This window comes from Salvelinus sp. IW2-2015, linkage group LG16 (genome assembly GCF_002910315.2).
Source record: "Salvelinus sp. IW2-2015 linkage group LG16, ASM291031v2, whole genome shotgun sequence".
Lineage (NCBI taxonomy): Eukaryota > Metazoa > Chordata > Actinopteri > Salmoniformes > Salmonidae > Salvelinus > Salvelinus sp. IW2-2015.
The window spans coordinates 3,509,356-3,536,641 of record NC_036856.1 but is presented as its reverse complement, the minus strand read 5'-3'; the positions used below and the strand labels follow the sequence as shown (position 1 = coordinate 3,536,641).

Below are 27,286 nucleotides of genomic sequence, written 5' to 3'. Positions count from 1 at the left end.
TGGAACGGGCATCCTTCCCCGGGAGGAAGAGCAGCTCCGTTCTTGCCGAGGGTTCAGCTTGAGGTGTGATCCGGTCATCCACACTGATATGTCTGCCAGACATGCAGAGATGCGATTCACCACCTGGTATCAGAGGGGGAAAGGAGAAGATTAATTGTGTGTCGTCTGCCATAGCAATGATAGGAGAGACCATGTGAGGATATGACAGAGCCAAGTGACTTGGTGTATAGCGAGAATAGGAGAGGGCCTAGAACAGAGCCCTGGGGACACAGTGGTGAGAGCACGTGGGGAGACAGATTCTCGCCACGCACCTGGTAGGAGCGACCTGTCAGGTAGGACGCAACCAAGCGTGGGCCGCGCCGGAGATGCCCAGCTCGAGAGGGTGGAGAGGAGGATCTGATGGTTCACAGTATCAAAGGCAGCCGATAGGTCTAGAAGGATGAGAGCAGAGGAGAGAGAGTTAGCTTTAGCAGTGCGGAGCGCCTCCGTGCACACAGAGAAGAGCAGTCTCAGTTGAATGACTAGTCTTGAAACCTGACTGATTTGGATCAAGAAGGTCATTCTGAGAGAGATAGCAGGAGCAGCTGGCCAAGGACGGCACGTTCAGAGTTTTGGAGAGAAAAGAAAGAAGGGATACTGGTCTGTAGTTGTTGACATTCGGAGGGATCGAGTGTAGGTTTTTTCAGAAGGGTGCAACTCTCGCTCTCTTTGAAGACGGAAGGGACGTAGCCAGCGGTCAAGGATGAGTTGATGAGCGAGTGAGGTAAGGGAGAAGGTCTTCCGGAAATGGTCTGGAGAAGAGAGGCAGGGATAGGTCAACTATGTCACGCTCACTTTCCCAGGCACACTACAAGCACAGGAGACACTTAGAGAAGGAGGCAGTTGCGCGCGTCAAACGGAGTATTGAGAAAGGAGAAAGTCAAAGCACAGGGTTAGGGCAGGTGTGAGCAGGAACAGCGGTGTCGTTTGACTTTAGCAAACGAGGATCGGATGTCGTCGACTTCTTTTTCAAAATGGTTGACGAAAGTCATCAGCAGAGAGGGAGGAGGGGGGAGGAGGGGAGGAGGATTCAGGAGGGAGGAGAAGGTGGCAAAGAGCTTCCTAGGGTTAGAGGCAGATGCTTGGAATTTAGAGTGGTAGAAATTGGCTTTAGCAGCAGAGAACAGAAGAGGAGAATGTAGAGAGGAGGGAGTGAAAGGATGCCAGGTCCGCAGGGAGGCGAGTTTCCTCCATTTCCGCTCGGCTCCCGGAGCCCTGTTCTGTGAGCTCGCAATGAGTCGTCGAGCCACGGAGCAGGAGGGGAGGACCGAGCCGGCCTGGAGGATAGGGACATAGAGAGTCAAAGGATGCAGAAAGGGAGGAGAGGGAGGGTTGAGGGAGGCAGAATCAGGAGATAGGTTGGAGAAGGTTTGAGCAGAGGGAAGAGATGATAGGATGGAAGAGGAGAGAGTAGCGGGGGAGGAGAGAGCGGAAGGTTGGGAACGGCGCGATACCATCCGAGTAGGGGCAGTGTGGGAAGTGTTGGATGAGAGCGAGAGGGAAAGGATACAAGGTAGTGGTCCGGAGATTGAGGGAGTTGCAATGAGATTAGTGGAAGAACAGCATCTAGTAAAGATGAGGTCAAGCGTATTGCCTGCCTTGTGAATAGGGGGGGAAGGTGAGAGGGTGAGGTCAAAAGAGCGAGAGGAGTCGGAAAGAAGGAGGCAGAGAGGAATGAGTCAAAGGTAGACGTGGGAGGTTAAAGTCACCCAGAACTGTGAGAGGTGAGCCATCCTCAGGAAAGGAACTTATCAGCGGCGTCGAAGCTCATTGATGAACTCTCCAAGGAACCTGGAGGGCGATAAATGATAAGGATCGTTAAGCTTGAAAGGGCTGGTAACTGTGACAGCATGGAATTCAAAGGAGGCGATAGACAGATGGGTCAGGGAGAAAGAGAGAATCTCCACTTGGGAGAGATGAGGATCCCAGTGCCACCACCCCGCTGACCAGAAGCTCTCGGGGTGTGCGAGAACACGTGGGCAGACGAGGAGAGAGCAGTAGGAGTAGCAGTGTTATCAGTGGGTAATCCATGTTTCCGTCAGTGCCAAGAAGTCGAGGGACTGGAGGGAAGCATAGGCTGAGATGAACTCTGCCTTGTTGGCCGCAGATCGGCAGTTCCAGAGGCTGCCTAGACCTGGACTCCACGTGGGTCGTGCGCGCTGGGACCACCAGGTTAGAGTAGCAGCGCGGCCACCGCGGTGTGAAGCGTTTGATGGTCTGGCAGAGAGGAGAGAACAGGGATAGACAGACACATAGTTGACAGGCTACAGAAGAGGCTACGCTAATGCAAAGGAGATTGGAATGACAAGTGGACTACACGTCTCGAATGTTCAGCAAGTTAAGCTCTACGCTTGCAAAAAATCTTATTGACTAAAATGATATAGTACTGCTGGCTGGTGAAATAGGCTAGCTAGCAGTGGCTGCGTTGTTGATTTGTTTGAAAGTGTAGCTGGCTAGGTAACCTCTAACTGGCTAGGTAACCTCGACAATTACTCTAGACTACACAATTATCTTGGAACAAAGACGCGGCTATGTAGCCAGCTAAGATCAAACAAATCAAACTGTGTTGTACTGTAATGAAATGAAAGGTAATAAACTACTGTAATACTACCTGTTGGAGCAAAGCGGAATGCAACTACTCGCTCCCAAACCAAACCGGCAAGTGCGTATCGTAGAGGGAGAGGCAATAGAAGTGTTGTTTCTTGTATTATTGTCTTTTGTGTCTTTAGAGGACTGCTTCAGCCTGTAATGTCCCCTTCCCTTCTCTTCTTTTCTTTGTCCTTATTTTTCCACTTTGTCCCTTCTTTGTCCTTCTTCTCTTCTGCCAACTAGACACTCCTTGTTAGGCTAGCTAGCTTCTTTCAGGAATGTCCCTAGCAACTGCCTAGCAACAGGTAAACAACTTAGCTAGCTAAGAAAACTGTATAATTTTATGAAAAATTGTTACTTTTTCAAAAACCTTTCTTCCTTTGTTTGCTGCTTGTTTTGGTCTCCCTATTCAGTTTGCAGTTTTCTTTTTGATTTTTTCGATGTACTTACTCTAAAAAAAAACATTTAAATTTCATATTTGTAGGAGCTCATTTCTTTCAGCTGCTGCTGCTTAATTTGGAACTCCGGAACACATAGATAGATGGCAAGGCTTTCCCCAAAAACCCCTCTCAATAAAATGTTCACTACAAAGTAGGGCCTGTGCTTACCTCGAAAATGATATATATCATGATTATTTGCATCGATCCAGTAGTTATTTGTTTTGCAAACTACCATCACCTTTGCTACAAAAACACAGCTAAATGTAATTTGTATTGGTGCCACTTGTTAAAGCCWCTTCAATCAGTGTAGACAGGTTAAAGGAGGATTTTTAAGCCTCGAGACAATTGTGACTGATTGTCTAAGTGTGCCTTTTAGAGGGTGAGTGGGCAAGACAAAATATTGAAGTGTCTTTGAACAGGGTATGATAGTAGGTTTGTGTCAACTGCAACGCTGCTGTGTTCTTCACGCTCAACAGTTTCTTGTTGGTCCACCACCAAAATGACATCCAGCCTACTTGACACGACTGTGGGAAGCATTGGAGTCAACATGGGCCAGTATCCCTGTGGAATGCTTTTGACACCTTGTAGTGTCCATACCTCGATGAATTGAGGCTGTTTTGAGGGCAAAAATGGGGCTGTGCAACTCAATATTAAGGTGTTCCTAATTTTTGGTATATTCAGTGTATACAGGGTCAGTGCCAATATCATATTTATAATGTGCAGGGATACTGGAGTGGTAGGGGTAGGCGTGAATCTGTTTTGCTTTCCTGTGTCCCTGTATATGAGGATTGCAATTGTAGCTATGCCATATGGTATGATCTGAACTATTGCTAAATAGCCTTACTACACTAGCCGTCAACCATCAGTGTCCCAAGTCCCATGGGAAGGATTGACCATCAATAAGCAGAGGTTGACTAAACTGTACTACTAGGAGAAGTTATGACCTTGACCTTCTAACCATCTCCATCTTCTTTAGCCCCGGGACAGATGTCACTACGCAGCTGGACAGCTGGATCGACAATTTCTGCCTGGACGCCGATGTCTTCGTGCTGGTGGCGAACTCAGAATCAACCCTCATGAACACGGTACGAGTGCTCACAAGCTGACCSTCCAGGTGGGATCTTGACAGAGCTGACCAATCACAAATTGTATTTGTCACATGCGCCGAATACAACRGRTGTMGAACTTACAGTGAWATGCTTACTTACAAGCCCTTAACCAACAATGTAGTTTTAAGAGTGTTMAAGTATTTACTAAATAAACTGAAGTAAACAATAAATGAAAAAAATAAGATAATAGAAAATAACAAATAATGATAGAGCAACAATAAAATATCAATWGCGAGACTATATACAGGGGGTACCGGTACAGTGTCGATGTGCGGGGGCACAGGTTAGTCGAGGTAATTGAGGYAATATGTACATGTAGGTAGAGGTAAAGTGATTATGCTTGGCTGTGTGCTTMGGGTCGTTGTCCTGTTGGAAGGTGAACCTTYACACCAGTCTGAGGTCCTGACCGCTCTGGAGCAGGTTTTCATCAAGGATCTYTCTGTACTYTGCTCCGTTCATCTTTCTCTCGATCCTGGCTAGTCTCCCAGTCCCTGCCGCTGAAAAACATCCCCACAGCATGATGCTGCATCCACCATGCTTCACCATCAGTGGTGGAAAAAGTACCCAATTGTCATATTTGAGTAAAAGTAAAGATACTTAAGTAGAAAATGACTCAAGTAAAATACTACTTGAGAAAAAGTCAAAGTATTTGGTTTTAAATATACTTAAGTATCAAAAGTAAATGTAATTGTTAAAATATACTTAAGTATCAAAGTAAAAGTATATAAATAATTTCACATTTCTTATATTAAGCAAACCAGACGGCACAATTTTCTTGTTTTTGTAATTTACTGATATCCATGGGCACACTCCAASACTCAGACATAATTTACAAACAAAGTATTTGTGTTTAGTGAGTCCACCAGATCAGAGGCAGTAGGGATGACCAGGAATGTTCTCTWGATAAATGTRTGAATTTGAACATTTTCCTGTCCTGCTAAGCATTCAAAATGTAATGAGTACTTCTGGGTGTAAGGGATGTGTATGGAATAAAAASTATATTATTTATTTTAGGAATGTAGYGGAGTAAAAGTAAMATTTGTCAAAAATATAAATAGTAAAGTACAGATACCCCAACAAAYGACTTAAGTGGTACTTTAAAGTATTTTTACTGAAGTACTTTACACATTTGTTCACCGTAGAGATGGTGCCAGGTTTCCTCCAGACATGACGCTTKTCATTCAGGCCAAAGTGTTCAATCTTAGTTTCATCAGACCAGAGAATCTTGTTTCTCATGGTCTGAGTCCTTAAGGTGCCTTTTGCCAAACTCCAAGTGGGCTGTCATGTGCCTTTTTACTGAGGAGTGGCTTCTGTTTGGCCACTCTAGCATAAMGGCCTGATTGGTGAAGTGCTACAGAGATGGTTGTCCTTCTGGAAGGTTCTCSCATCTCCACAGAGGAACTCTGGAGCTCTGTCAGAGTGATTATCGGTTCTTGGTCACCTCCCTGACCAAGGCCCTTCTCCCCCGATTGCTCAGTTTGGCTGGGCGGCCAGCTCTTGGGAGAGTCTTGGTGGTTCCAAACTTCTTCCATTTAAGAATGATGGAGGCCACTGTGTTCTTGGGGACATTCAATGCTGCAGAWTTTTTTTTATGATCTTCCCCAGATCTGTGCCTCGACATAATCCTGTCTCGAAGCTCTTCAGACAATTCCTTTGACCTCATGGCTTGGTTTTTGCTCTGACATGCACTGTCAACTGTGGGACCTTATATAGATAGAAGTGTGCCTTTCCAAATCATGTCCAATCAATTGAATTTACCACAGATGCACTCTAATCAAGTTGTAGAAACATCTCAAAGATGATCAATGGAAACAGCTTAATTTCAAGTCTCATAGCAAAAGGTCTGAATACTTGTGTAAATAAAGAAATTCGTTTTTTTAATGTTTTAATACATTTGCAAGAATTTCTAAAAACCTGTTTTTGCTTTGCCATTTTGGGGTATTGTGTGTAGATTGATGAGTAAAAAATTTAATTTAATACATTTTAGAATAAGGCTGTAACGTAACAAAATGTGGAATCAATCGAGAGGTCTTAATACTTTCCTAATGCACTCTGTTCTATGAAGCAACAAATTAGCAAAATTGTTCTTCGAAACAACTAGAAGGAATTGTCAACATATTTCAACAATCTTTTCAAGAAAATCTGCATATTAAGCAGCTTGTACCCAATTGTCATATTGGAATGATGACTCTTTAATCTAAGGGCATTTCATCTGAACTGAGTGTGAGAATTGGAATGTGAATTGACACACTAAAGGAAGTGTTTTCTTGTGAGGAAGGAGAGGTTGTTTTCTTTCCAACGCTTGTTATAGTCTAGGATAGGGCCGGCTCCATTTTGGTCCAGCACTCAGGACCAGCTCTGTTTGTCTGCTGAGGCATTCAGCAGACAAACAGACAATCAGGGCACATAGTCAATCACTGAGCTCKCTCGTTATCTGTGCCAAATCACTATTTGACGAAGCACCCTAGGATACCCCGCCTCTGTTTAATTAAATCATAGAACCCTATATATTTGAAGTACTCTATATAGTAGATTAGATAAGCATTATTTGACTGATAATACTTTGCTCTTGGACAAACACAATGTCTTATTCAACTTGTTSTAGCTAAGTTTAGTTTTTGAATGAAACTCAACTGTTTGATAAACAACAGACAATATGTCTTTCAATGAATGGAGCCCTTCTCTATCGAGCCAATGACCTATCTTTGTGACACTTGACAAAAGCCCTTGACGCATCTCCTTCCCGTATAGACTGACTGACTGAGTGAGTGTGTGTGTGTGTGTGTATACTGCACGTTCCCTATTGTATTGGAGTGTTTATGTATGTGGGTCAACTACACACACAGACTGTATGTACACAGTACATTGGGACACCTTATCTCTGAATTGTGGCTAAAGGTTAAACACGTGCCGCAGTCTGGTGTAGTCGGTAAAGTTTTAGACTCCGGACGACTCATGCGTCCTTGGCAACCGGGTTTCGAGCCTCACCTCGGCCAACTGTCTGTGCCCTTCCTGTCTGTGCCCTTCCTGGCTGTACCTCCTCCTCCAATATCTATCTACCGATTTCTCTTCCAACAGTCCTGTCAAATTAAATCAATAAAATTCTCCTTATAATATATATATATAAAAAAAATAAAGATTAACACAGCTCTTTGATATTAAATTGGCTGTTTCTTTGTTGGTGCACTAACTATTTCTGACCATGCATTTTTTTGTGTGTCCTCCAGGAGAAGCATTTCTTCCACAAGGTGAACGAGAAACTCTCCAAACCTAACATCTTCATCCTCAACAACCGCTGGGATGCCTCGGCCAACGAGCCAGAGTACATGGAGGATGTGAGTGTCTTACCAACAATACCAGGGCATTAATAGATTTTTTGAAAGTTCAGAATAGAAGAATTAGCCACTGGTGCTGAAATAGGGTTGAGCAGTATCAAGATTTTCATACCTTTTATTCTATTCCTGTACTGTACCTGGGCATATGGTATTACCGGCAGTACAGACAAGGGGATGCTATTAAAAAAAAAATACATACAGTTGAAGTCAGAAGTTTTACATACACTTAAGTTGAGTCATTAAACTTATTTTTCAACCACTCCACAAATTTTCTTGTTAATAACAAAACTATAGTTTTGGCAAGTCGCGTTAGGACACTACTTTGTGCATGACAAGTAATTTTTCCAACAATTGTTTACAGACAGATTATTTCACTTATAATTCACTGTATCACAATTCCAGTGGGTCAGAAGTTACATACACTAAGTTGACTGTGCTTTAAACAGCTTGGAAAATTCCAAAACTGATGTCATGGCTTTAGAGGCTTCTGATGGGCTTATTGACAGTCCATTTGAGTCAATGGAGGTTACATGTGGATGTATTTCAAGCGCCTACCTTCAAACTCAGTGACTCTTTTGCTTGACATCCATGGGAAATCAAAAGAAACTCAGCCAAGACCTCACGAAAACATTTGTTAGACCTCCCACAAGTCTCGTTCATCCTTGAGGGAGCAATTTCCCAAACGCCTGAAGACGTTTCATCTGTACAAAACAAAAGTACGCAAGTAGTAAACACCATGGGACCACGCAGCCATCATACCGCTCAGGAAGGAGACGCGTTCTGTCTCCTAGAGATTAATGTACTTTGGTGCGAAAAGTGCAAATCAAATCCCAGAACAACAGCAATGACCGTGTGAAGATGCTGGAGGAAACACGTACAAAATATCTATATCCACAGTAAAACGAGTCCCTATATAGACATAACCTGAAAGGCCGCTCAGCAAGGAAGAAGCCACTGCTCCAAAACCGCCATAAAAAAGCCAGACTACAGTTTGCAACTGCACATGGGGACAAAGATCTTACTTTTTGGAGAAAATGTCCTCTGGTCTGATAGAACTGTTTGGCCCTAATGACCATCGTTATGATTGGAGGAAAAAGGGGACGCTTGCAAGCCGAAGAACACCATCCCAACCGTGAAGCATGGGGTGGCAGCATCATGTTGTGGGGTGCTTTGCTGCAGGAGGGACTGGTGCACTTCACAAAATAATGGCATCATGAGGGGGTGGAATTATGTGGATATATTGAAGCAACATCTCAAGACATCAGTCAGGAAGTTAAAGCTTGGTCGCCAAATGGGTCTTCCAAATGGACAATGACCCAAAGCATACTTCCAAAGTTGTGGCAAAATGGCTTAAGGACAACAAAGTCAAGGTATTGGAGTGGTCATCACAATGCCCTGACCTCAGTCGTATAGAAAATTTGTGGGCAGAACTGACAAGCGTGTGCGAGCAAGGAGGCCTACAAACCTGACTCCGTTACACCAGCCTCTGTCAGGAGAATGGGCCAAAATTCACCCAACTTATTGTGGGAAGCTTGTGGAAGGCTACCCGAAATGTTTGACCCAAGTTAAACATTTAAAGGCAATGCTACCAAATAGTAATTGAGTGTATGTAAACTTCTGACTGTGAAAGAAATAAAAGCTGAAATAAATAATTCTAGCTACTATTATTCTGACATTTCACATTCATAAAATAAAGTGGTGATCCTAAACGACCTAAGACAGGGAATTTTTACTAGGATTAAATGTCAGGAATTGTGAAAAGCTGAGTTTAAATGTATTTAGCCAAGGTGTTTGTAAACTTCCGACTTCAACTGTATATTGATATTTGTTTTATCTATAGAGGATAACTTTTTAATGTTTCAATATTTTTATGAAATTCACTGAGGACGAGGTCCTCCCCTTCCTCCTCTGAGGATCCTCCACTGCCATATATGGCATATACAGTCTACCACTCAAGCCTAGAGCTGAAGTGCAATTACGTTTATCTCCCCATGAGAGTTTTTGTTAGTGCTATGAGCTTTGTTGTAGTCATGATGCAGTAACGTTTCCCCCTACAGGTGCGGAAGCAGCACACGGACCGCTGTGTCAACTTCCTGGTGGAGGAGCTGAAGGTAATGGACCGGGAGCAGGCGCCCAACCGCATCTTTTTTGTGTCGGCCAAAGAGGTGCTCAACTCCCGCATGCAGCGAGCTCAGGGTATGCCAGAGTCCGGTAAGCCCCGCGGCGGTCAAACCAGGAGGCTGTGGGCGTGTTGATGGGTGGGTAGGTGTGTGTTTTGGTGTCCGCAGTGGTCAAACCAGGTGTGTATTGTTGTTGGTAGGTAGTAAGGATGTCACAAATAGTTATTTCTTCATGTTTAAACGGCCATTTTTGGGGAGTTTTCTGGTAAAACAATACGAAAAAAAATCATAAAATTACATGTGAATTCACAATGCAGCTGTGCTGCTGCCAGCACCGGTTTTGGTCTCTCGCTGCATCTCTTTTCGATGGTGAAGCATTGCACCTGTAACTACTGTTACTGTACCTCAACTCCACCGCGCAAAGTTTGCATTTCCTTCTCATTTAACTTCTCAAAGTGTTGCCATACAGGACTTTGCTGCTGTTGCTCGCCTTTCTCTGCCATTTTTCCAACGATGACGTAGTGGTGGAGAGTCGACTCCAAAATAATTGATTCCTCGTTTCCTTACATGTCGACTCCCATTTCTGAGTGTCAAGATTCGATTCCTACCGGAATCGACTCCTAAGATGATGTATTTTTATAACGGAGGAGACTGATTAGTTGCCATACTTCCGAAAACACAAACACTTGCATCTTTGTATCTCGCTAGTGAGGGATGGAGAGAGAGGGGAGGGGCACAGTATAGGCAGGTCGGCCACCAGGTAGAACTGTGCACTAGGCCTATCTATCGGCAATCAAAAGCTGTATCTCGCAATGCAATGCTGTATCTCACAATTTGTTGGCTTGCAATGTCTCACAACTTGAGTAAAACAGGGCCTATCATCAACAAATAGGCAAGATGCAACACTTCACGGTCACACACAGTATCTGCTCATGTGTACGGGTTTGATTCACACTGTTCWCAGCGTGGTAGCCAGGTCTTAGTTGTTGCGGAAATTGACACACTATGCCGTTTACTTTCTGCGTCTACTTCATGTCACTGAATCTACCWTTAAATTACTCAACTTTCCCCAGGCCTTTTACAGTTAGTTAGGCTATAACAYAGAAAATATGTTTTGTGATAACTGCACTGTGATTCAAATTTTGTGGGGGAAAACACAAGTATTTTTGTTAATGTTAAGGATCCCAATTTCATTTAAACGTTTAAGCGTTCACACCCCTTAAGTAGTTCAGTAGGTAGTGTCGTGGAAATTCAGTGCTGAGAAAGATTTGGTAATTTCTTCAAACAASCATCTGTAATTAATATTGATTAATTATTGCAATAATGAGTCTGGTCTTAACCCTACCCGTGCTTAGTTTCCCAGATGCAAGGATGATTTAGAGACAATGAGGAATTGTTCTAACTCCTCCTGGCTATCTCTATCTCGGTTACACCCACCACATCTTGCCTATGTAATGCAGTCTTCAACTCATTTGTCAGCTCAGGCCATCTCCAGTGACCATACGCCCAGATTAGCTGCAGGGAACTAGAGTGGAGCCCATGAAAACACAGAATTAAGCAGAACTGTCCTATTTGTTAAGTATTAATTGCTGGGTTTGGGGGTGTGTTAGTGGCTGTATTAGTGACAGATGGGTGTGTGGCAGGCTCACTCAGGTCAAAGGTTGTGTCCTGTCCACACTGTGTGTGCAGAATGCCTTATAGGCCTCCCCAAATTAGATCCWCAGTGTACTATCTAAACAAAACATCCCCAGCCAAGCTAGAAAACAATCAAACTKAAACTTCCCTATCAACTCTGGCTAACACCACCTACATGGGATCAAGCCACTTATGCAATCCATTGGCTCACATGCTCCAAAATGACCTTTCGCTTGAGTGTTATGGGGAATGTGGTCTTGTGAGCTCTGCTTTTAGCCTGGCATCTTCTCTCCATCTGGTTCTACTTTATCCACATCCTTTCTAGGTTAAAGGGATGTTTCACTTTTTGCAAGTTTTATCTTATTTTCAACGTACATACCTGTTGCCGTTTCATCCAAATTGTGTCAGTTGGTTTAGTTAGTAGATTCTCATGGCCAGGGTTGGGTAGTAATGGATTGTGTAATCTGATGGGGGGGGTGGGGGGAATGAAGTATCTTGAATCATGCATTTCTGCTTGGACATACAGTATTTCTTGAATCACACCATTTCAGTACACTTTGAATGAAGCACATTGAATCGGTTTATATAAGATCATTAAACTACAAAAATAAAMATGCCTGACCCCACAACAAGATTTTGGTGCAACCAAATCATAGGCTTGTGCCTCCAACTGAAAATGTAGGAGAAMGTTAGTATGGCGGCTGTGTGTGCTCTTATGTAAATTGTAGTATGCTTCCACACTAGTCCCCAAATTGGAAATAGTCATGTTACTAAATTAAATAATTAGTTGTTTCACATGTGTATGCCTGGGTGTTAGAGGTTAAAGTAATCCAAAAGTATGTTACTTATTTTTYAGAAATCCAAAGGATTATGTTACTGATTACTTTATTTTTCATGTAACTGTTACTAGTAGCAGATTAAATTTTTCAAGTAATCCATCCAACCCTGCTAATGGCGTATCATTTTTTTGAGAGTGTAGCAATGCTAGTGGAAATGGATTGCATCAGTTAGTGATGTGTTCAAAAGCATGGGGAGAGTGCCACTCGCAAGAGCTCTTTCCTCATACCTATGAATTAGGCTGATCACAATCCAGCGTTTTGGCCCTTTGTCATGCAATCGAACAATTGTTTCCTGCATTTTATCAACAAATTAAAACACCACTAATTTACAGAAAAGGTCAATTGGTCCCATATTTCAGTCAGTCTTCCCATTCATTAGATAAGAAATGACATTCCAATCTCCCTTTTGCAGTAAAGTTGWGTTTATGACAAGATATAAGGAAGTGGCGGTATTGGTGATGTTTAACACTTCTCCAATCGGTGTTGAGATCTGATATTCTGCGCAGCGCAAGACGAAATGTAGACCAATGTCATTGTCAACCAATCACATTTTTCAAATGCTTTCGGGCTAAATTCCAGCTAAACWTGGAGAGGACAGTTACCTACTTACAAAAAGTGTGCTTTAACGAAGAGCTATGAAAGTAAGTGAATAGACTGAAAGATATAAGGTATTTTAAATGTGGTCACCCTACCTTTTGAATTCAGAGCTAACTGATACATCAAAAGTGATCTGTCCTTTTTAAATGATTTAACTTTTTGTAGGAGTTTGTAGCCAAAATGGCAGTGTGCTACACTCCGTTATGGAGAGATAACGCTGCTGTGATGTGGTGGTCTTTGTTTGACAGTGTGCCGCTTTTCTCAGGKGGAGCTTTAGCAGAAGGCTTCCACGAGAGGCTCAAGGAGTTCCAGAGTTTCGAGAGGATATTTGAGGCAAGTTCTAGTGTCTGTTTGTGTGTGTGACAACGTCTAACGCCTCTCGTTCTCAGCCTCGAACACGGAGATTGTTTAATGATTAAATACAACGTCTCCAACTCATCTGAAATGTATATGAAAACCCCACAGTATGAAGTAATTCATTTAAAAATAAATGGCAGAACTACATTTTTCTCTCTCGAAATGACCCACTTTCCAAGGAATCAAGGTGGAAGTGAAATCAGTGTGTAGTCCAGTCAAACCAAACACCATGGCTCCTCCTCAGTCAAACTCTCTCAATCTGAATTCTCCGGCCTGGCTTTTGCCAGTGTGACACTGGACTTMGTTTTGGAGCGATCTGGGAGGATGGCCAGAACTGGCACTTATCACATTTATCTTCTAGTGAAGAAGGAAAATAATTTATAGTTATATGTCACAATATTATTAAATTGATATTTGACTCCACAAATTTTTTTGCCTCTATTGGTAGCGCCAAAACTATTTAATTTTTCATCCTATAGCTTGTTCTCCATCTTCTATTTAAATAGTGAGACGACATGTTTTCAGCACTTTTATTTCCCTGACTGATCAAAACTCATTTTCTCACGCTCTCCCGTCTCGCTGCAGCAGACATATAGTGAGCAATGTTTGGACCATCAATTGCAATAAAATCACAGTATCGAGTGGAAATGCATATMGAATCGCAATACATATCATATCGGCACCGACGTATCGTAAGGTCCCTGGAAATTCTTCCTCCTAAAGTGACAGAGATTTTCCAGGGGCACCTGCTCAAGCACAATGGTAGCTGCTGTTGCTTGTGGATGTGTGCATGAGGCTGTGCGTGTGCATAGAGAAATGGTATAGAAAAGATTTGCAAGAGAGAATATTCCGTAGTTATGCTGCCTCATACCGTTGACCTCCTTATTGGGTCGGATACCTAAAGGAAAAACTGTTGAATAGGATGTTAACTAGATTCTGTCCCATGCCACTACAGATGTGAGTGGTGAACCATTCTAATCACTCTATCTCTATGATCCTGTGCGGCGAGAAACACCTCTAGTCTCGACCTCCAGCTCATCTCCGAACTACTAGTCTCTCTCCACCAATCACGAGTCGCCAAGCCCGCGCCTCAGAACCCCTGCGTAGGCCAATCAATGTGCACATTGCCATCGATCTGCGTCTTCATTGCTGAAGTCTAGATTTGCTTAGGCGAGGATCATCCGTTTCKTTCAGTTACATTTTCATTCTGTTCACCCTGTCTCATGTTTGATTCTGTTCTGTGGCCTGCATTTCGTGTTTTCTGAGGTGTTTTATGTTTTTAAATAGTCATCTTTTCTYAGAATTGTTGTTTCTTGTGTTGACTTTTGTTCCTATGATTTTGCTATTGCTTCATTAACACGTTACTGTGAACCTAGAACCAAGGGGCTGTGGGTCTCCAGATACAGAGCTGCTGAAGGCAAACACCGTTTTTTTCACATTCTTAAATTGCTTCAGCAGTTGTCTATCTTGTCCCCTTTCGTCCCACCACCACTGTGTGTGTCACCACCCTGTGTGTGTGTTTCGCAGCCCCCATTCACAGTAACGTGTGTGCTACTATATGGCCTCGCAGGAGTGTATCTCGCAGTCAGCAGTGAAAACAAAGTTTGAGCAGCACACTATAAGGGCCAAGCAGATCACTGAAACGGTCAAAGCCATCATGGATGCCATCAACATCGAGGCGGCAGAGAGGAGGTGGGTGTCCCCCGTTCCATCCGCTCACATCACTCTGTTCTTTCGGGATGGTCTTCTGTTTAATCGTTGCCAAATGTTCCTGTAGCACTTTTACTTGACCCTTCTATGTGGTGTTTGTACGTAAACGTTAACATTTTATTACAATTCAATATTTTTATCCAATGAATATTACGATACTTTGGTATCTGTTGTAAAAGCAGTATAGTAGTATGCTAGTATGGACATTGGATCGCAATCCGTGTACTTCCTGATCGAAGCACTGACTTCCTACTTCCTGTGTCTCACCTTACCACTTCCTGTCTGCCGTATAGAGTGGCCTCATTGGAGGACCGTGAATACCAGATGGATCGTCTGGAGTTTGTGAAGAACCAGCTCAGCCTGCTCATAGAGGACATCAAGATGAAGATCAAGGCCATTACAGAAGAGGTGGAGAGCAAGGTAAATCATGCTATTCTGATAACATGAATTTTTACAATATGTTTGTGAAATATGCCCATCCTAAGCCTCTTAACAGTGCAGGGAAGCACAACTCTGTCCCTCCAGGGTCATACTGCCAACTACAATTTCTGGATTTATTACAGCCGTAACTCTCAATCCATTCCAAGGGTTACCACAAGTGGTGCACATTTAAATTGTTTCCCCCGGGCACTAATACAACCGTTTTCTCTAGGTGTCCAGCGCSATGGGCGAAGAGATCTGTCGTCTCAACGTGTTAATTGAGGAGTTCCACTCGGACTTCCAACCTTCGCCCCACGTCCTCAAGCTCTACAAATCAGTGAGTTTGATTTTCGTTACACCAAAGACTGCCACGTCGGACACAGGTCTGCTTTCTATGGCAGCTTCTCCTTGAAATTGAAGCTTTGTCGCTAATGTAACACACTGAGCATTTAGGTTAGGAGCAGTGACCTCTCTTCTATGCACTCTATTTCTGTGACCGTTCCATGACCATTCCTTGACTGTTCSATCTCTGACCATGTCCTGCGGTTGCCCACCCTCACCCTGTGTACAGGATTTACTGAGCCATATTGAAGAGGGCATGGGCAAAAACCTGGCCTTCCGCTGCTCCAATGCAGTCAACGCCTCCGTGCAGTCCTCCCAGAGAGACATGATCGGTAGGTAGTTGGTGCAGCACGTAACACCACCCCATAAAACAGGCTGTGTTTAGGCTAGCCCTGGTCATGATTAGCCTGGTCCCACATCTATTAATGCTGTCTTGCCAACTCCTATGGTCAAGAGTTGGCATGACAACACAAAAAGATCTGGGTTCAGGTTTGGTCATGACACAGGCTCATAGGCTCACGATCCCGTGTGTGTGTGACCAGGCAACCAGTCATAAAGCAGATTGACGAAGATCTAATGGACCTCTATGAAATTACTTTGAGGGAGTAAACCAACAAGATTTTTCCATATTGCTCACTTCTCACCCATTTATTCCCCTCAGATCATTGTGTGTTTAGAGACTGTCATGGAAAGGAAGGCCCTGTTTTAAATCCAACCTTCTTTTATGTAATCTAACACAATTGGGTAGGGGGCCTATTCAGAGGGTTCTACATAGCTTCCACTGATCCAGTTCTGTCAGATCTCTGAGGACTGCAAGGAACAAGGGAAGCAGGAAGTATTTGGATCAGAAGTCATCTAGACGATTTCAGTGAAGTCACCTGACTTGTCTGTGTTTCCTTCCTTGTTTCTCCCCACCACCAGAGAGTCTGCAGCCTCTGCTGCCCCCTGCTGTTCAGAGCCAGATACAAATGCTTGTGCCAAGCCGCAAATTTGACCTGAGCTACAACCTGAACTGCGCCACGCTCTGCTCAGACTTCCAGGAGAACATTGAGTTCCAGTTCTCAATGGGCTGGACGGCACTGGTCAACCGCTTCCTGGGGCCTACCAATGCAAAGCGGGCCTTCATGCTGGTCGACAGGAACTTCCAAGTAACGCAGGTAAGACAGCTACAGGGTGAAGTTTCCCCAACTTACAGATCTAGGATCAGCTTTCCCTCCCACAGTCCTAACCTTAACCATTAGTGGGGGAAATGTAAAAATGTCCCAGGATCAGGGTCTAGGGGCAACTTCTCGTTATTCCAGTAAGGTACGAAGGTGAGAAATTATGGGGATAGATACTTTGGTAAAAGGTGTGTATGTGGGCACCCCTTGAAATTAGTGGATTTGGCTATTTCAGCCACACCCGTTTCTGACCGGTGTATAAAGTCGAGCAYACACCATACAATCTCCACAGACAAATATTGGCAGTAGAATGGCCTTACTGAAGAGCTCAGTGACTTTCAACGTATCACCGTCATAGGATGCCACCTTTCCAACAAGTTAGTTTGTCAAATATCTATCCTGCTAGAACTGCCCCGGTCAATTGTAAGTGCTGTTATTGTGAAGTGGAAACATCTAGGAGCAACAATGGCTCAGCCACGAAGTGGTAGGCCACACAAGCTCACAGAACGGGACAGTCAAGTGCTGAAGTGGGTAGCAAATAAAAATAGTCTGTCCTCGGTTACAACACTTACTACCGAGTTCCAAACTGCCCCTGGAAGCTATGTCAGCACAAAAACTGTTTGTCAGGAGCTTCATGAAATGRGTTTCCATGGCCGAGCATAACCCTAAGATAACCATGCGCAATGCCAAGCGTCGGCTGGTGTGGTGTAAAGCTTGCGGCCATTGGACTCTGGAGCAGTGGAAACTGGAGTGATGAATCACGCTTCACCATCTGGCAGTCCGACGGACTAATCTGGGTTTGGAGGATGCCAGCAGAACTTTACTTGCCCCAATGCATAGTGCCAACTGTAAAGTTTGGTGGAGGTGGAATAATGGTCTTGGGGTGTTTTTCATGGTTCTGGCCAGGCCCCTTAGTTCCAGTGAAGGGAAATCTTAATGATACAGCATCCAATGACTTTCTAGATGATTCTGTGCCTCCAMCWTTGTGGCAACAGTTTGGGGAAGGCTCTTTCCTTTTTAAGCATGACAATGCTCCCGTGCACAAAGCAAGGTGCATACAGAAATGGATTGTTGATCGGTGTGGAAGAACTTGACTGGCCTGCACAGAGCCCTGACCTCAACCCCATCGAAAACCTTTGGGATGAATTGGAACGCCAGACTGCGAGCAAGGCCTAATCGCCCAACATGAGTGCTCGACCTCACTAGTGCTCTTGTGGCTGAATGGCAGCAAGTCCCCGCAGCAATGTTCGAACATTTAGTGGAAAGCCTTCCCAGAAGAGTGGTGGCTGTTAGCAGCAAACGGGGGACCAACGCCATATTAATGGCCATGATTTTGGAATGAGATGTTTGACGAGCAGATGTCCACATACTTTTGGTCATGTGTATGTCATAGCTGTAGTGTAACATGTTAAAGAYATGAAATGGGTATGTCATATAGGCATGTTATATGACTAATAGATCGTTAATAGTCTTGATGCTGGTCGACAAGAACTTTCAGGTAACCACAGTTGAAACACATGGGTTAGATATAATACACACTAATATATGTTTTAGGGAAATGAAGATCTAGAATAGACATGATGTCGATACCACTTTTAAAATACAGTTTCAACCAAACCTGTCATTCTCCAAAATTAGGCCTGTGAACTTATTTTCCCCTTTCATATTCTGGCCAACTAACTGATATGCTGATATTTGTATATTTTGAATTCAAACATACATACATACATACATACATACATACATACATACATACATACATACATACATACATACACACTGATAGTTCACCAGTTAAACAATGGAGAAATTCAAATTAACTGGTACCTTCTTTCCTACAGTACATTGTCCCAGTAACATCCCTGGTATAGGATACAGTGCATTCAGAAACTATTCAGACCCTAGACTTTTTCCACATCTTGTTACATTACAGCCTTATTCTAAAATGTATTAAATGATATTTTTCCCTCAACAATCTACACACAATACCTCATAATGACAAAGGACAAACAGTGTAAAAAAAATGTTTTTGCAAATATATAAAAAATGTAAAACAGAAATACCTTATTTACATAAGTATTCAGACCCTTTGCTATGCGATTCGAAATTGAGCTCAGGTGCATCCTGTTTCCATTGATCATCTGAGATGTTTCTACAACTTGATTGGAGTGCACCTGTGGTAAATTCAATTGATTGGACATGATTTAGAAAGGCACACACCTGTCTATATAAGGTCCCACAGTTAACAGTGCATGTCAGAGCAAAAACCAAGCYATGAGGTCGAAGGAATTGTCCGTAGAGCCCAGAGACAGGATTGTGTCGAGGCACAGCTCTGGYAAGGGTACCAAAACATTTCTGCAGCGTTGATGGTCCCCAAGAACATACTGACCCCCATCATTCTTAAATGGAAGAAGTTTGGAACCACCAAGACTCTTCCTAGAGCTGGCCGCCCAGCCAACTGAGCAATCGGGGAGAAGGGCCTTGGTCAGGGAGGTGACCAAGAACCCGATGGTCACTCTGACAGAGCTCCAGAGTTCCTCTGTGGAGATGGGAGAACCTTCCAGAAGGACAAACATCTCTGCAGGCATTTCACAAATCAGGCCTTTATGATAGAGTGGCCAGACGGAAGCCACTCCGCAGTAAAAGGCAGATGACAGCCCACTTGGAGTTTGCCAAAAGGCACCTTAAGGACTCTCAGACCATGAGATACAAGATTCTCTGGTCTGATGAAACCAAGATTGAACTCTTTGGCCAGAGGAATGTCTAGAGGAAACCTGGCACCATCCCTACGGAGAAGCATGGTGGTGGCAGCCTCATGCTGTGGTGATGTTTTTCAGCGGCCTGGACTGGGAGACTAATCAGGATCGAGGGATAAATGGATGGAGCAAAGTACAGAGATCCTTGATGAACACCCCAGTCTGAGGTCCTGAGCAGGTTAAGGTTCACCTTCCAACAGAACAACGACCCTAAGCACAYAGCCAAGACAATGCAGGAGTGGCTTCAGGACAAGTCTCTGAATGTCCTTGAGTGGCCCAGCTAAAGCCCGGACTTGAACCTGATCGAACATCTCTGGAGAGACTTGAAATAATTGCGCAGCAACGCTCCACATCCAACCTGGCAGAGTTTGAGAGGATCTGCAGAGAAGAATGGGAGAAAGTCCCCRAATACAAGTGTGCCAAACTTGTAGTGTCATACCCAAGAAGACTCGGCTGTAATCGCTGCCAAAGGTGCTTCAACAAAGTACTGAGTAAAGGGTCTGAATACTTATGTAAATATGATATTTCWGTTTTTTTTWTTATTAATACATTTTCTAAAATGTCAAATGTCTACTTTGTCATTACTGTGTCCCTCCTTCCTGTCCTGTTAAAGATGACACGCTCCCTGTCCACCACGCCCTCCAGTGGCCCCTCCAGCGTGGCTGTAGCACATCCCCAGGACGCAGCGCTCTCCCAAGAGGAGCTGATGATGTCCATGGCCACCAACCTGGCCTCCMTCACCTCCCGCACCTCCATGACTGTGGTCATCGTTGGAGGAGTGGTGCGTAATAGTACTCCCACCTTATCTGGCAACCCGTTTGTCATTATAATGGGCTATACAGTACGGTCCAGGCTCTATACATGCATCCATACATCTSAATCCATCTTAAATTAAGTGGCAAATAAATCACTTATCTAGACTATTTGATTTATAGTCTAGATATATTTAGCACACACTAAAATATTTTTCTACGAGAGTCCTGGTATATTGTATATGTACGGATCTATACAGATGTGTAACCAACACGACAGATGTAGCTGATTAATATGGGTGCTGCTTTCCATACAGAGTTACACTACAAAAAAATKAAACCCACCTCTCTCTTACCCGTGTGTGTGTTAGGTGTGCCGGACGGTGGGCTGGCGGCTCATAGCCCTGTCGGCCTCCATGTACGGCCTGCTCTACCTGTGGGAGAAGCTCACGTGGACCACCAAGGCCAAGGAGCATGCGCTCAAGCGCCAGTTTGTGGACTACGCCACAGAGAAACTACAACTCATCGTCAGCTTCACCAGTGCCAACTGCAGCCACCAGGTCCAGCAGTAAGTACAGGCTGTATTCTGTATAAATGCCATTTCTGGGAATAAGGATAAGCTTAAAGGGGGAAGTTCACTATAAAATTTGTTTTCTATTTTAAACCAGTTTTGAGTTATCGAAAGTGGCTGACAATCAGTATTTCCATGTTATCAGATCCTTTTGTGTGCATTAGGACAGGAGTTTTAAAACTGGGGTCAGTTACTGCAGGTGGTCCGCCAATTTATATTATAAACAAAAAGAATATACAGTACCAGTCCAAAGTTCGGACACACCTACTCATTCCAGGGTTTTTMTTTTMTTTTTACTATTTTCTACATTGTAGAATAATAGTGAGACATCAAAACTATGAAATAACACATATGGAATCATGTAGTCACCAAAAAAAGTGTTAAATAAATCAAAATATATTTTATATTTGAGAYTCTTCAAAGTAGCCACCCTTTGCCTTGATKACATTTTTGCACACTCTTGGCATTCYCTCTTGGAAGTTTTTGGACATTTTATGTGAAAAATAGTTTTTCATGACTTGCGTAACTGYAACAGAATACCATCGTGAATACTATTTTTATGTCTCTGCGTCCAGTATGAAGGAAGTTAGAAGTAGTTAACTAGCGTTAGCACAMTGACTGTTCATCCGACTCTGGGGAAGTAGATAAATGGCTTCACTGCCAAAATCTCAAACTCCATTTTAATATGGAGGAAATTAGTCATTGGAGCTATTTACAGCTAAACTGTGTAGAATTGCTGGGAATTTGCTTCAAAGCTGCAAAATATTCTCTCAGTTGAATGAAACAATTTGTAGAATTGCTGAAAAATGTGTTTACAACAAACATTTTATCTACGGTGCCAAGATACATTTCTAAGTTTACACTTCCTCTTCCAATGAACTCTGGGGAGGTCAAAATAATGACACTGTCTACCAAATCGATTCATTTTAAAACGTTGATTAGCCTACTTTTACTTGCCATTATCATTCACCTAATGATAAGAGATGACGTTTGTATTTATTTTGCTAACATTTGATGGGTCGCCGGTTTGCCTGGGAGCGTGGGTCCCTGCTCCCTGCATTAGGACACATCTACAGGCCTCAATCCCAGTACAGTAACTAATGTTTGAGCCTCGTACGTAGATGTTTCTAAACACTCTTGCTTTATGAACCGATTCACCACTGATGTATTAAGTGCAAAATCTGCTGAAAGCCAAATCTATGCACCTCTGCTACCTTTACGTCCCTCCCGTTCCCCTCTTTTCTGTGAAGTGGTGAATAACTAAGTGATAGAGCGCTTTGACCTTTGTTGCCCAGGGAGATGGCCACGACCTTTGCGAGGTTGTGTCAGCAGGTGGACCTGACACAGAGGGAGCTGGAGGGAGAGATCAGCCGACTGACCGCTAAGGTCCAGACTCTGGAGACCGTCCAGAGCCACTCCAAGACCCTCCGGTCAGTCTAGCTACCTCCAATGTCCAGTGTTACCCCATACCTTTTCCCCTTACATAGCTCTATTGCCCCCCCCCCCCCTTAAAACATTTACATCCCCAATGCATTTGATTTAACATTTTGGTGATTTGGTAGTCTTTGTCTTTCATAGAAAAATATATTGTCACATTTTGGCATTTATTCACCATTGGCATATTTTCAACCTAACTTCTGTTTCCCCTGAAAAAGAGAAGTGGCAACTCTGCTTGGGCATCTTTATAAGCCTGCTCCGATAGGTTACTTCACTATTGGTTGTATTGAGGGTTCAAGGTCAGAGATATGCCCTTTGAACTGAATGTGTGTAGTTTTTTTTTCTTCACTTGAGGTAAACAGTATTCATTTGTCAGTAAACCTCAACATGGTTCATTTGGATAGGCATTTTCACCTCATTATAATTGGTTGTACATCATTAGTGTGCCAATAGATGTTGGTCTATGTGTAAACATCTTTTTCTATATATTTTCAGGCACAAAGCCACAGAGTTTGAGAGGCAATTGGAGACTTTTACAGACCAGTATCTGAATCCCCATAAATGATGGACTGGGTTTCTCGCTCTGGCTCTACTGGCTCCCCTAGCGACTCAGTCCTAGCAAATGTCATTGACTCTCCCCCCCGGACCTCCCCTCCACTCAGAGAAAATAGGTCCACCCTCGACAATATTGCTCCCGGGATTCCCCCACCTCCGAACAGATGTTTCTCCAAGAGATTTGTTGAAGTGTGTCCAGTCTTCCACACACTTTAGAAAAGGACTTTTCAGAGAACAAACTGCCCATTAGTTCAACAAACCAAACTGCCTGTAACACAAATACAAACTCTGTGTAACTGTGTGATTCAGTCGTGTGAATACAGTTCCGAAGGTCAGGACATAAAAACTTGGTTGGCATGAGATTGAAGGTTGGGTGCTGTAGCCTGTACATTGACACTACTGCTCTTATAACTGTGAATATGCCTTTCATTAACTCCTGAAGTAATTGTGTGTGTGTAGGTAGACAAATGTAGGCATGTGATTTTCATTCAGATCTGAATTTGTTCTGGTTTACCCCATTGTAAAAAAATAAATAAAAAAAAATAATAATAATAATCTTAAAATAGAATTGTGTGTGTGTGTTTTTTGTGAAGGACCTACATAAACTCAGAGGAAATCCATTTGACTTCAGAAAAAAACTATCAAAATTACTAATGTCCGGCTGATAGTGTTTTGATAAATAGAAGCATTGCGTAACTTCATCTGCCGTTTCAACTAATTTGACATGTCATGAGAATAYATTTGAACAATCTCCACTTTGTAAAAAAGTTTTCCTTTCATGATGAATTTGAATTGAAATACATCCTGATTTATCTGAATCTATTAAAATAATATTCTATGTCATTGATTCTGTTTGTTTTTTTGCACGGGCAGCGTTTGCTGTAGAATCTCTAATGGAAACAACATTAAACTGAAGACTTGCATTCTTAGAAGTGGAAAGAGGATTTAACAACTGCCCTCAAAAATAAAAGCTTTWACTGAATGGTAGATGGTCAGCATTCAAGCAACTATGTTTGAAAAGTAATTTGTTAACCTCAAATTATAACAGTTTCTTTTTTTTTCTTTTACATAATAGGCTTCAACACAGAAACCCTTGGTTAAAGCTTTTTTTATTGGTTACAATATCAACTCATGGCAACATATCAGTATCACCAAGCCACTGTACAAATACACAAAAAGAATTGGTGTGAAAAAGACTATAAAAAATTATTCCATAACAAGTGATTATAATTTCACACAATAGCACTGTAAGAGAAATCATGGCACCATGTCCCTGGTATTCACTGGCTTAAAACACAAAAAAATAAATAAGACTGTCAGAATAGATCAGAGCCAAAAGGCAGTGCATTAATTTGTGTTTGTGGTGATCGCTAAATGTAACGCTAATTATCAAAAGGACAGCTGGGCTACAACTTCAACGTTGGATTCTCTTGTGTTTGTTTCTCTTGATATGCGCTACTCCGGTTTCCGATTTTTCGCCAAACTCAGCCATGTTTAAAGAAACCCTCTAAAACACTGCTTTGATGCATGGATAATATTCCACCTCWGTCCACGAGTAAACAGTTCACATGTAAACGCAGCGCATGCTGATTTGCTTGCTTACTTTTCCTTACACCTGTAAATCCAGGCAAGTACACGCTCAGGCTTTTCAATTACTTTGGCTATGTATGTCAAGGAGACTTGAAAACCAACACACGCTGTGTTCGTTGCAGACTATGTCTCAGCATCCCATCCGGTAGAGCACATGCTGTCACGACTGCTCTTTATGACATAGTTGTTTCATATGATGAATACAACCAAAGGAGACAAAGGAAATACAATGACATGGTCAAATACAGGGAGATTGAGCACCTTTTGACTCTTGATGCCTAGAAACCATTGGTCCCAGCTAACTAACCTGATCATTGGGACTGCACAGGCACATTTTAATGCGGGCACTATTTTAGTAATAGTACTGTTGCATCTTATTGAGCACTGTGGTCAAGCCTCTGGGGTGTTCGTTGTGTTATAGAATATACATGTTTTGGCTAGTAAGGGCTGTGGTGCTGTATTGTCACAGATGATGTCTGAGCTTAGGAATCAACACAACCAACTTCAAAGTTGCTTTCAGGAGTTTGGGTATGGTTTCCCTGGCAGCCATGTTGGTGTAAAATGACCAAACTTCATCCTGCCTTTTTATCTGCCATCTGTATTTCCTGTCTTAAAAGGGCTACGTTTCTCTCATTGGATCCTCATGGGTAGATTCATTTCATATGGGGAAGTGAAAGCAAAACAGAAAGTGATTCAATAACATTGAAGGAATATCCATACGTTCTGGACACTTCTTTTTATTGGGCACCTTATGAAGTCAACAGAGGACCTTGTTACAGGCCAAGTGTAAAAAATGACACTGATTAGATTTTGATTCAGGGGGAAAAAGCTGGCACTTTCTGTAAGCAAGCGAAGAAACACAATGAGTTGTCAATTATGACATGTTTTCAGTTCACAGCTCAGGGTCAGTGGGTAACATTGGCACAAATGCGAAAAGTAACACTTATAACCGGCATGTATGTTACCCACACAGATCAGTGAGAATTTCAACACTGATATGGAATACATTTTACATCTCAAGTCAGCTCAAGGATGTGTTTTTGTGTTTTTGGGGCTTAATAAACCGCCAGCCATTTCTTTTACATTTATTCTCAAATGAATTAATGCAAAGCCAGGTAAAACAGCTAAAAACGTACAACCAAATAAACGGCTACTATAAATCACTAAATGATCAAAGGGTTTTCTTTGTAATCAATAAATACAACAAATTGTACGATAGAAAGCAGAATTGTATAAAATAATGTACAGCACTTTCGAGAAGCTATTGGAAGATGCATGCTGTTTGCAGGTCWTCGGTTGTGGTCATCTGTAAGCTGTGGCTTTTAGTGTTTACTATAGTACTGACGAGTCTCTGTGCTTCACAATTGCTTGATTTCAGCAAATCATTTGACTTTGTTATAGCAGGTTATGGCCTGCCTCATTCTTTACCCAGTGCCAATATTTGAAAAGGAGACAATTATCTTTTAAAGTAACTGTCCAGTGTTTSCAGATTTCTATGAAATATGACCTATAATCACTTRTTTTATTGTATGTTAAAAAGCAGCTTTTCTGTGTTGGAATGGTGTGGGCATACCCCAACAACAGAACTGTGTGGGCATTGACCGGTCATGAAAAAGATTAAGACCGCTGATTGGCCAGCTCATCCTCTATGAGGAAATGTTTTTGATGTTTGTTTTTTTAAGTGTTTTGTCTCCAAGTTAAGCTTTGGCCACAAATACGAGTATAGGATGAGTCAATAACATGATTTGGGTATGAGTTGACATAATATGAAGTTTTAAAAATAAGATTTTCACTGGACAATTACTTTCACATTCTCTTGGGCCCACTTGAAATAGTGGAGCCTCATTAGGCGACTGGGTGATTGAGGTCAAGTGGAACTGCCTACAGGTGGAGATGAAAAAGCGGAAGTCTTGACCAAGCAGGCCCAACATTTGAGTTCCTGACCAGTTCTGGTCAATGTTGGCAATRGGATTGGCTTCGTAGCATGTACAGTAAGGCAGAATGGAGATTTAACTGATCTCAAGCCACAGACCATTCTAATCCATTCCACATGGATCCAATCCATGTACTGTTATCTAGTTATTTTAGGATGTTAGGGTGTATAACTCAAAAATAGGCACCCTTATTGAAGTGTTGCCTCCACAACCAAAGTTATCTTGCAAGGAAAACGGAAAATGACTGATGCACAAACTAACAAAGTATTGTGAGAGATACCCCCTCTCCTCTATTGGTGAGTATGTTGCATGTGCTCTTTGCTTACATTTGGACTACAGTTTGTTGTGTATGTGTGCATTATCTAGCTCTCTACCAAGTGTACTTTCTTCCACCGAATGAACTTTCTTCGCTAGCAATACTTAAAACTGTTCATAACATTTGTTTTGGTGAGAAGAAACGTTACGTGTTAAATACAGACAATTTTTTAAAAAGCATTTCTTTTTTTACAGGCTCGTGGTGGCACTAGTGTGATTTTGAGTGGCTGACGAGATTTCTGAACCAAGAGCGTTACATTCCACACTCAACTAAACCACCCTATTGATGGTCATCAAGAATTTTTTTAAATCCCTAGAATTGAAGAGGACATARCAAGAAGCTATTACAGGCATCTTCCCTCATGTCCACTCATAGGGAAGGAATTACGAGTCACTCACTGCTCAAATAGTGAGCAGTCATTCCTTTTCACATCTTTTCACAATGCTTTTACTGACCAGCCTCTGGTAGAGATTGTATAGACTGCCAGCATTTCTGGTTCTCAGTACTTATTTAGTCTTACGATACAGGCTTGAGCTAGCTCCCAGTAGCTCCAGGATCACATTCCTAGTTAAACCCCCCCCCCCCCTGTCAGTTTGGGGCCTTATGTTTCAGACCTTTTGGCCCTAGGTTTCAGACCGGCCCCCGTCTCCATCCGCAGTGGAGACGTAAAGGCTTTGGGGTAT

The 27,286-nt window shown here is 42.7% G+C and overlaps 1 protein-coding gene across 1 annotated transcript in view; it reads left to right on the top strand.

Annotated features, from left to right (window-relative positions):
* Positions 1-22,861, top strand: part of LOC111975528 (mitofusin-1) — a 28,439-nt gene extending 5,578 nt beyond the window's left edge. The window contains exons 5-18 of the mRNA XM_070447706.1: positions 2,147-2,211; positions 4,045-4,153; positions 7,405-7,512; positions 9,570-9,723; positions 12,969-13,036; positions 14,631-14,752; positions 15,064-15,190; positions 15,423-15,527; positions 15,762-15,864; positions 16,454-16,689; positions 20,062-20,229; positions 20,572-20,768; positions 22,067-22,201; positions 22,704-22,861. Coding sequence (XP_070303807.1) covers positions 2,147-2,211; positions 4,045-4,153; positions 7,405-7,512; positions 9,570-9,723; positions 12,969-13,036; positions 14,631-14,752; positions 15,064-15,190; positions 15,423-15,527; positions 15,762-15,864; positions 16,454-16,689; positions 20,062-20,229; positions 20,572-20,768; positions 22,067-22,201; positions 22,704-22,773 — 1,767 coding nt within the window. The 3' untranslated portion in view covers positions 22,774-22,861. The remainder of the gene's footprint in view (positions 1-2,146; positions 2,212-4,044; positions 4,154-7,404; positions 7,513-9,569; positions 9,724-12,968; positions 13,037-14,630; positions 14,753-15,063; positions 15,191-15,422; positions 15,528-15,761; positions 15,865-16,453; positions 16,690-20,061; positions 20,230-20,571; positions 20,769-22,066; positions 22,202-22,703) is intronic.
* Positions 22,862-27,286: the final 4,425 nt, after the last annotated feature.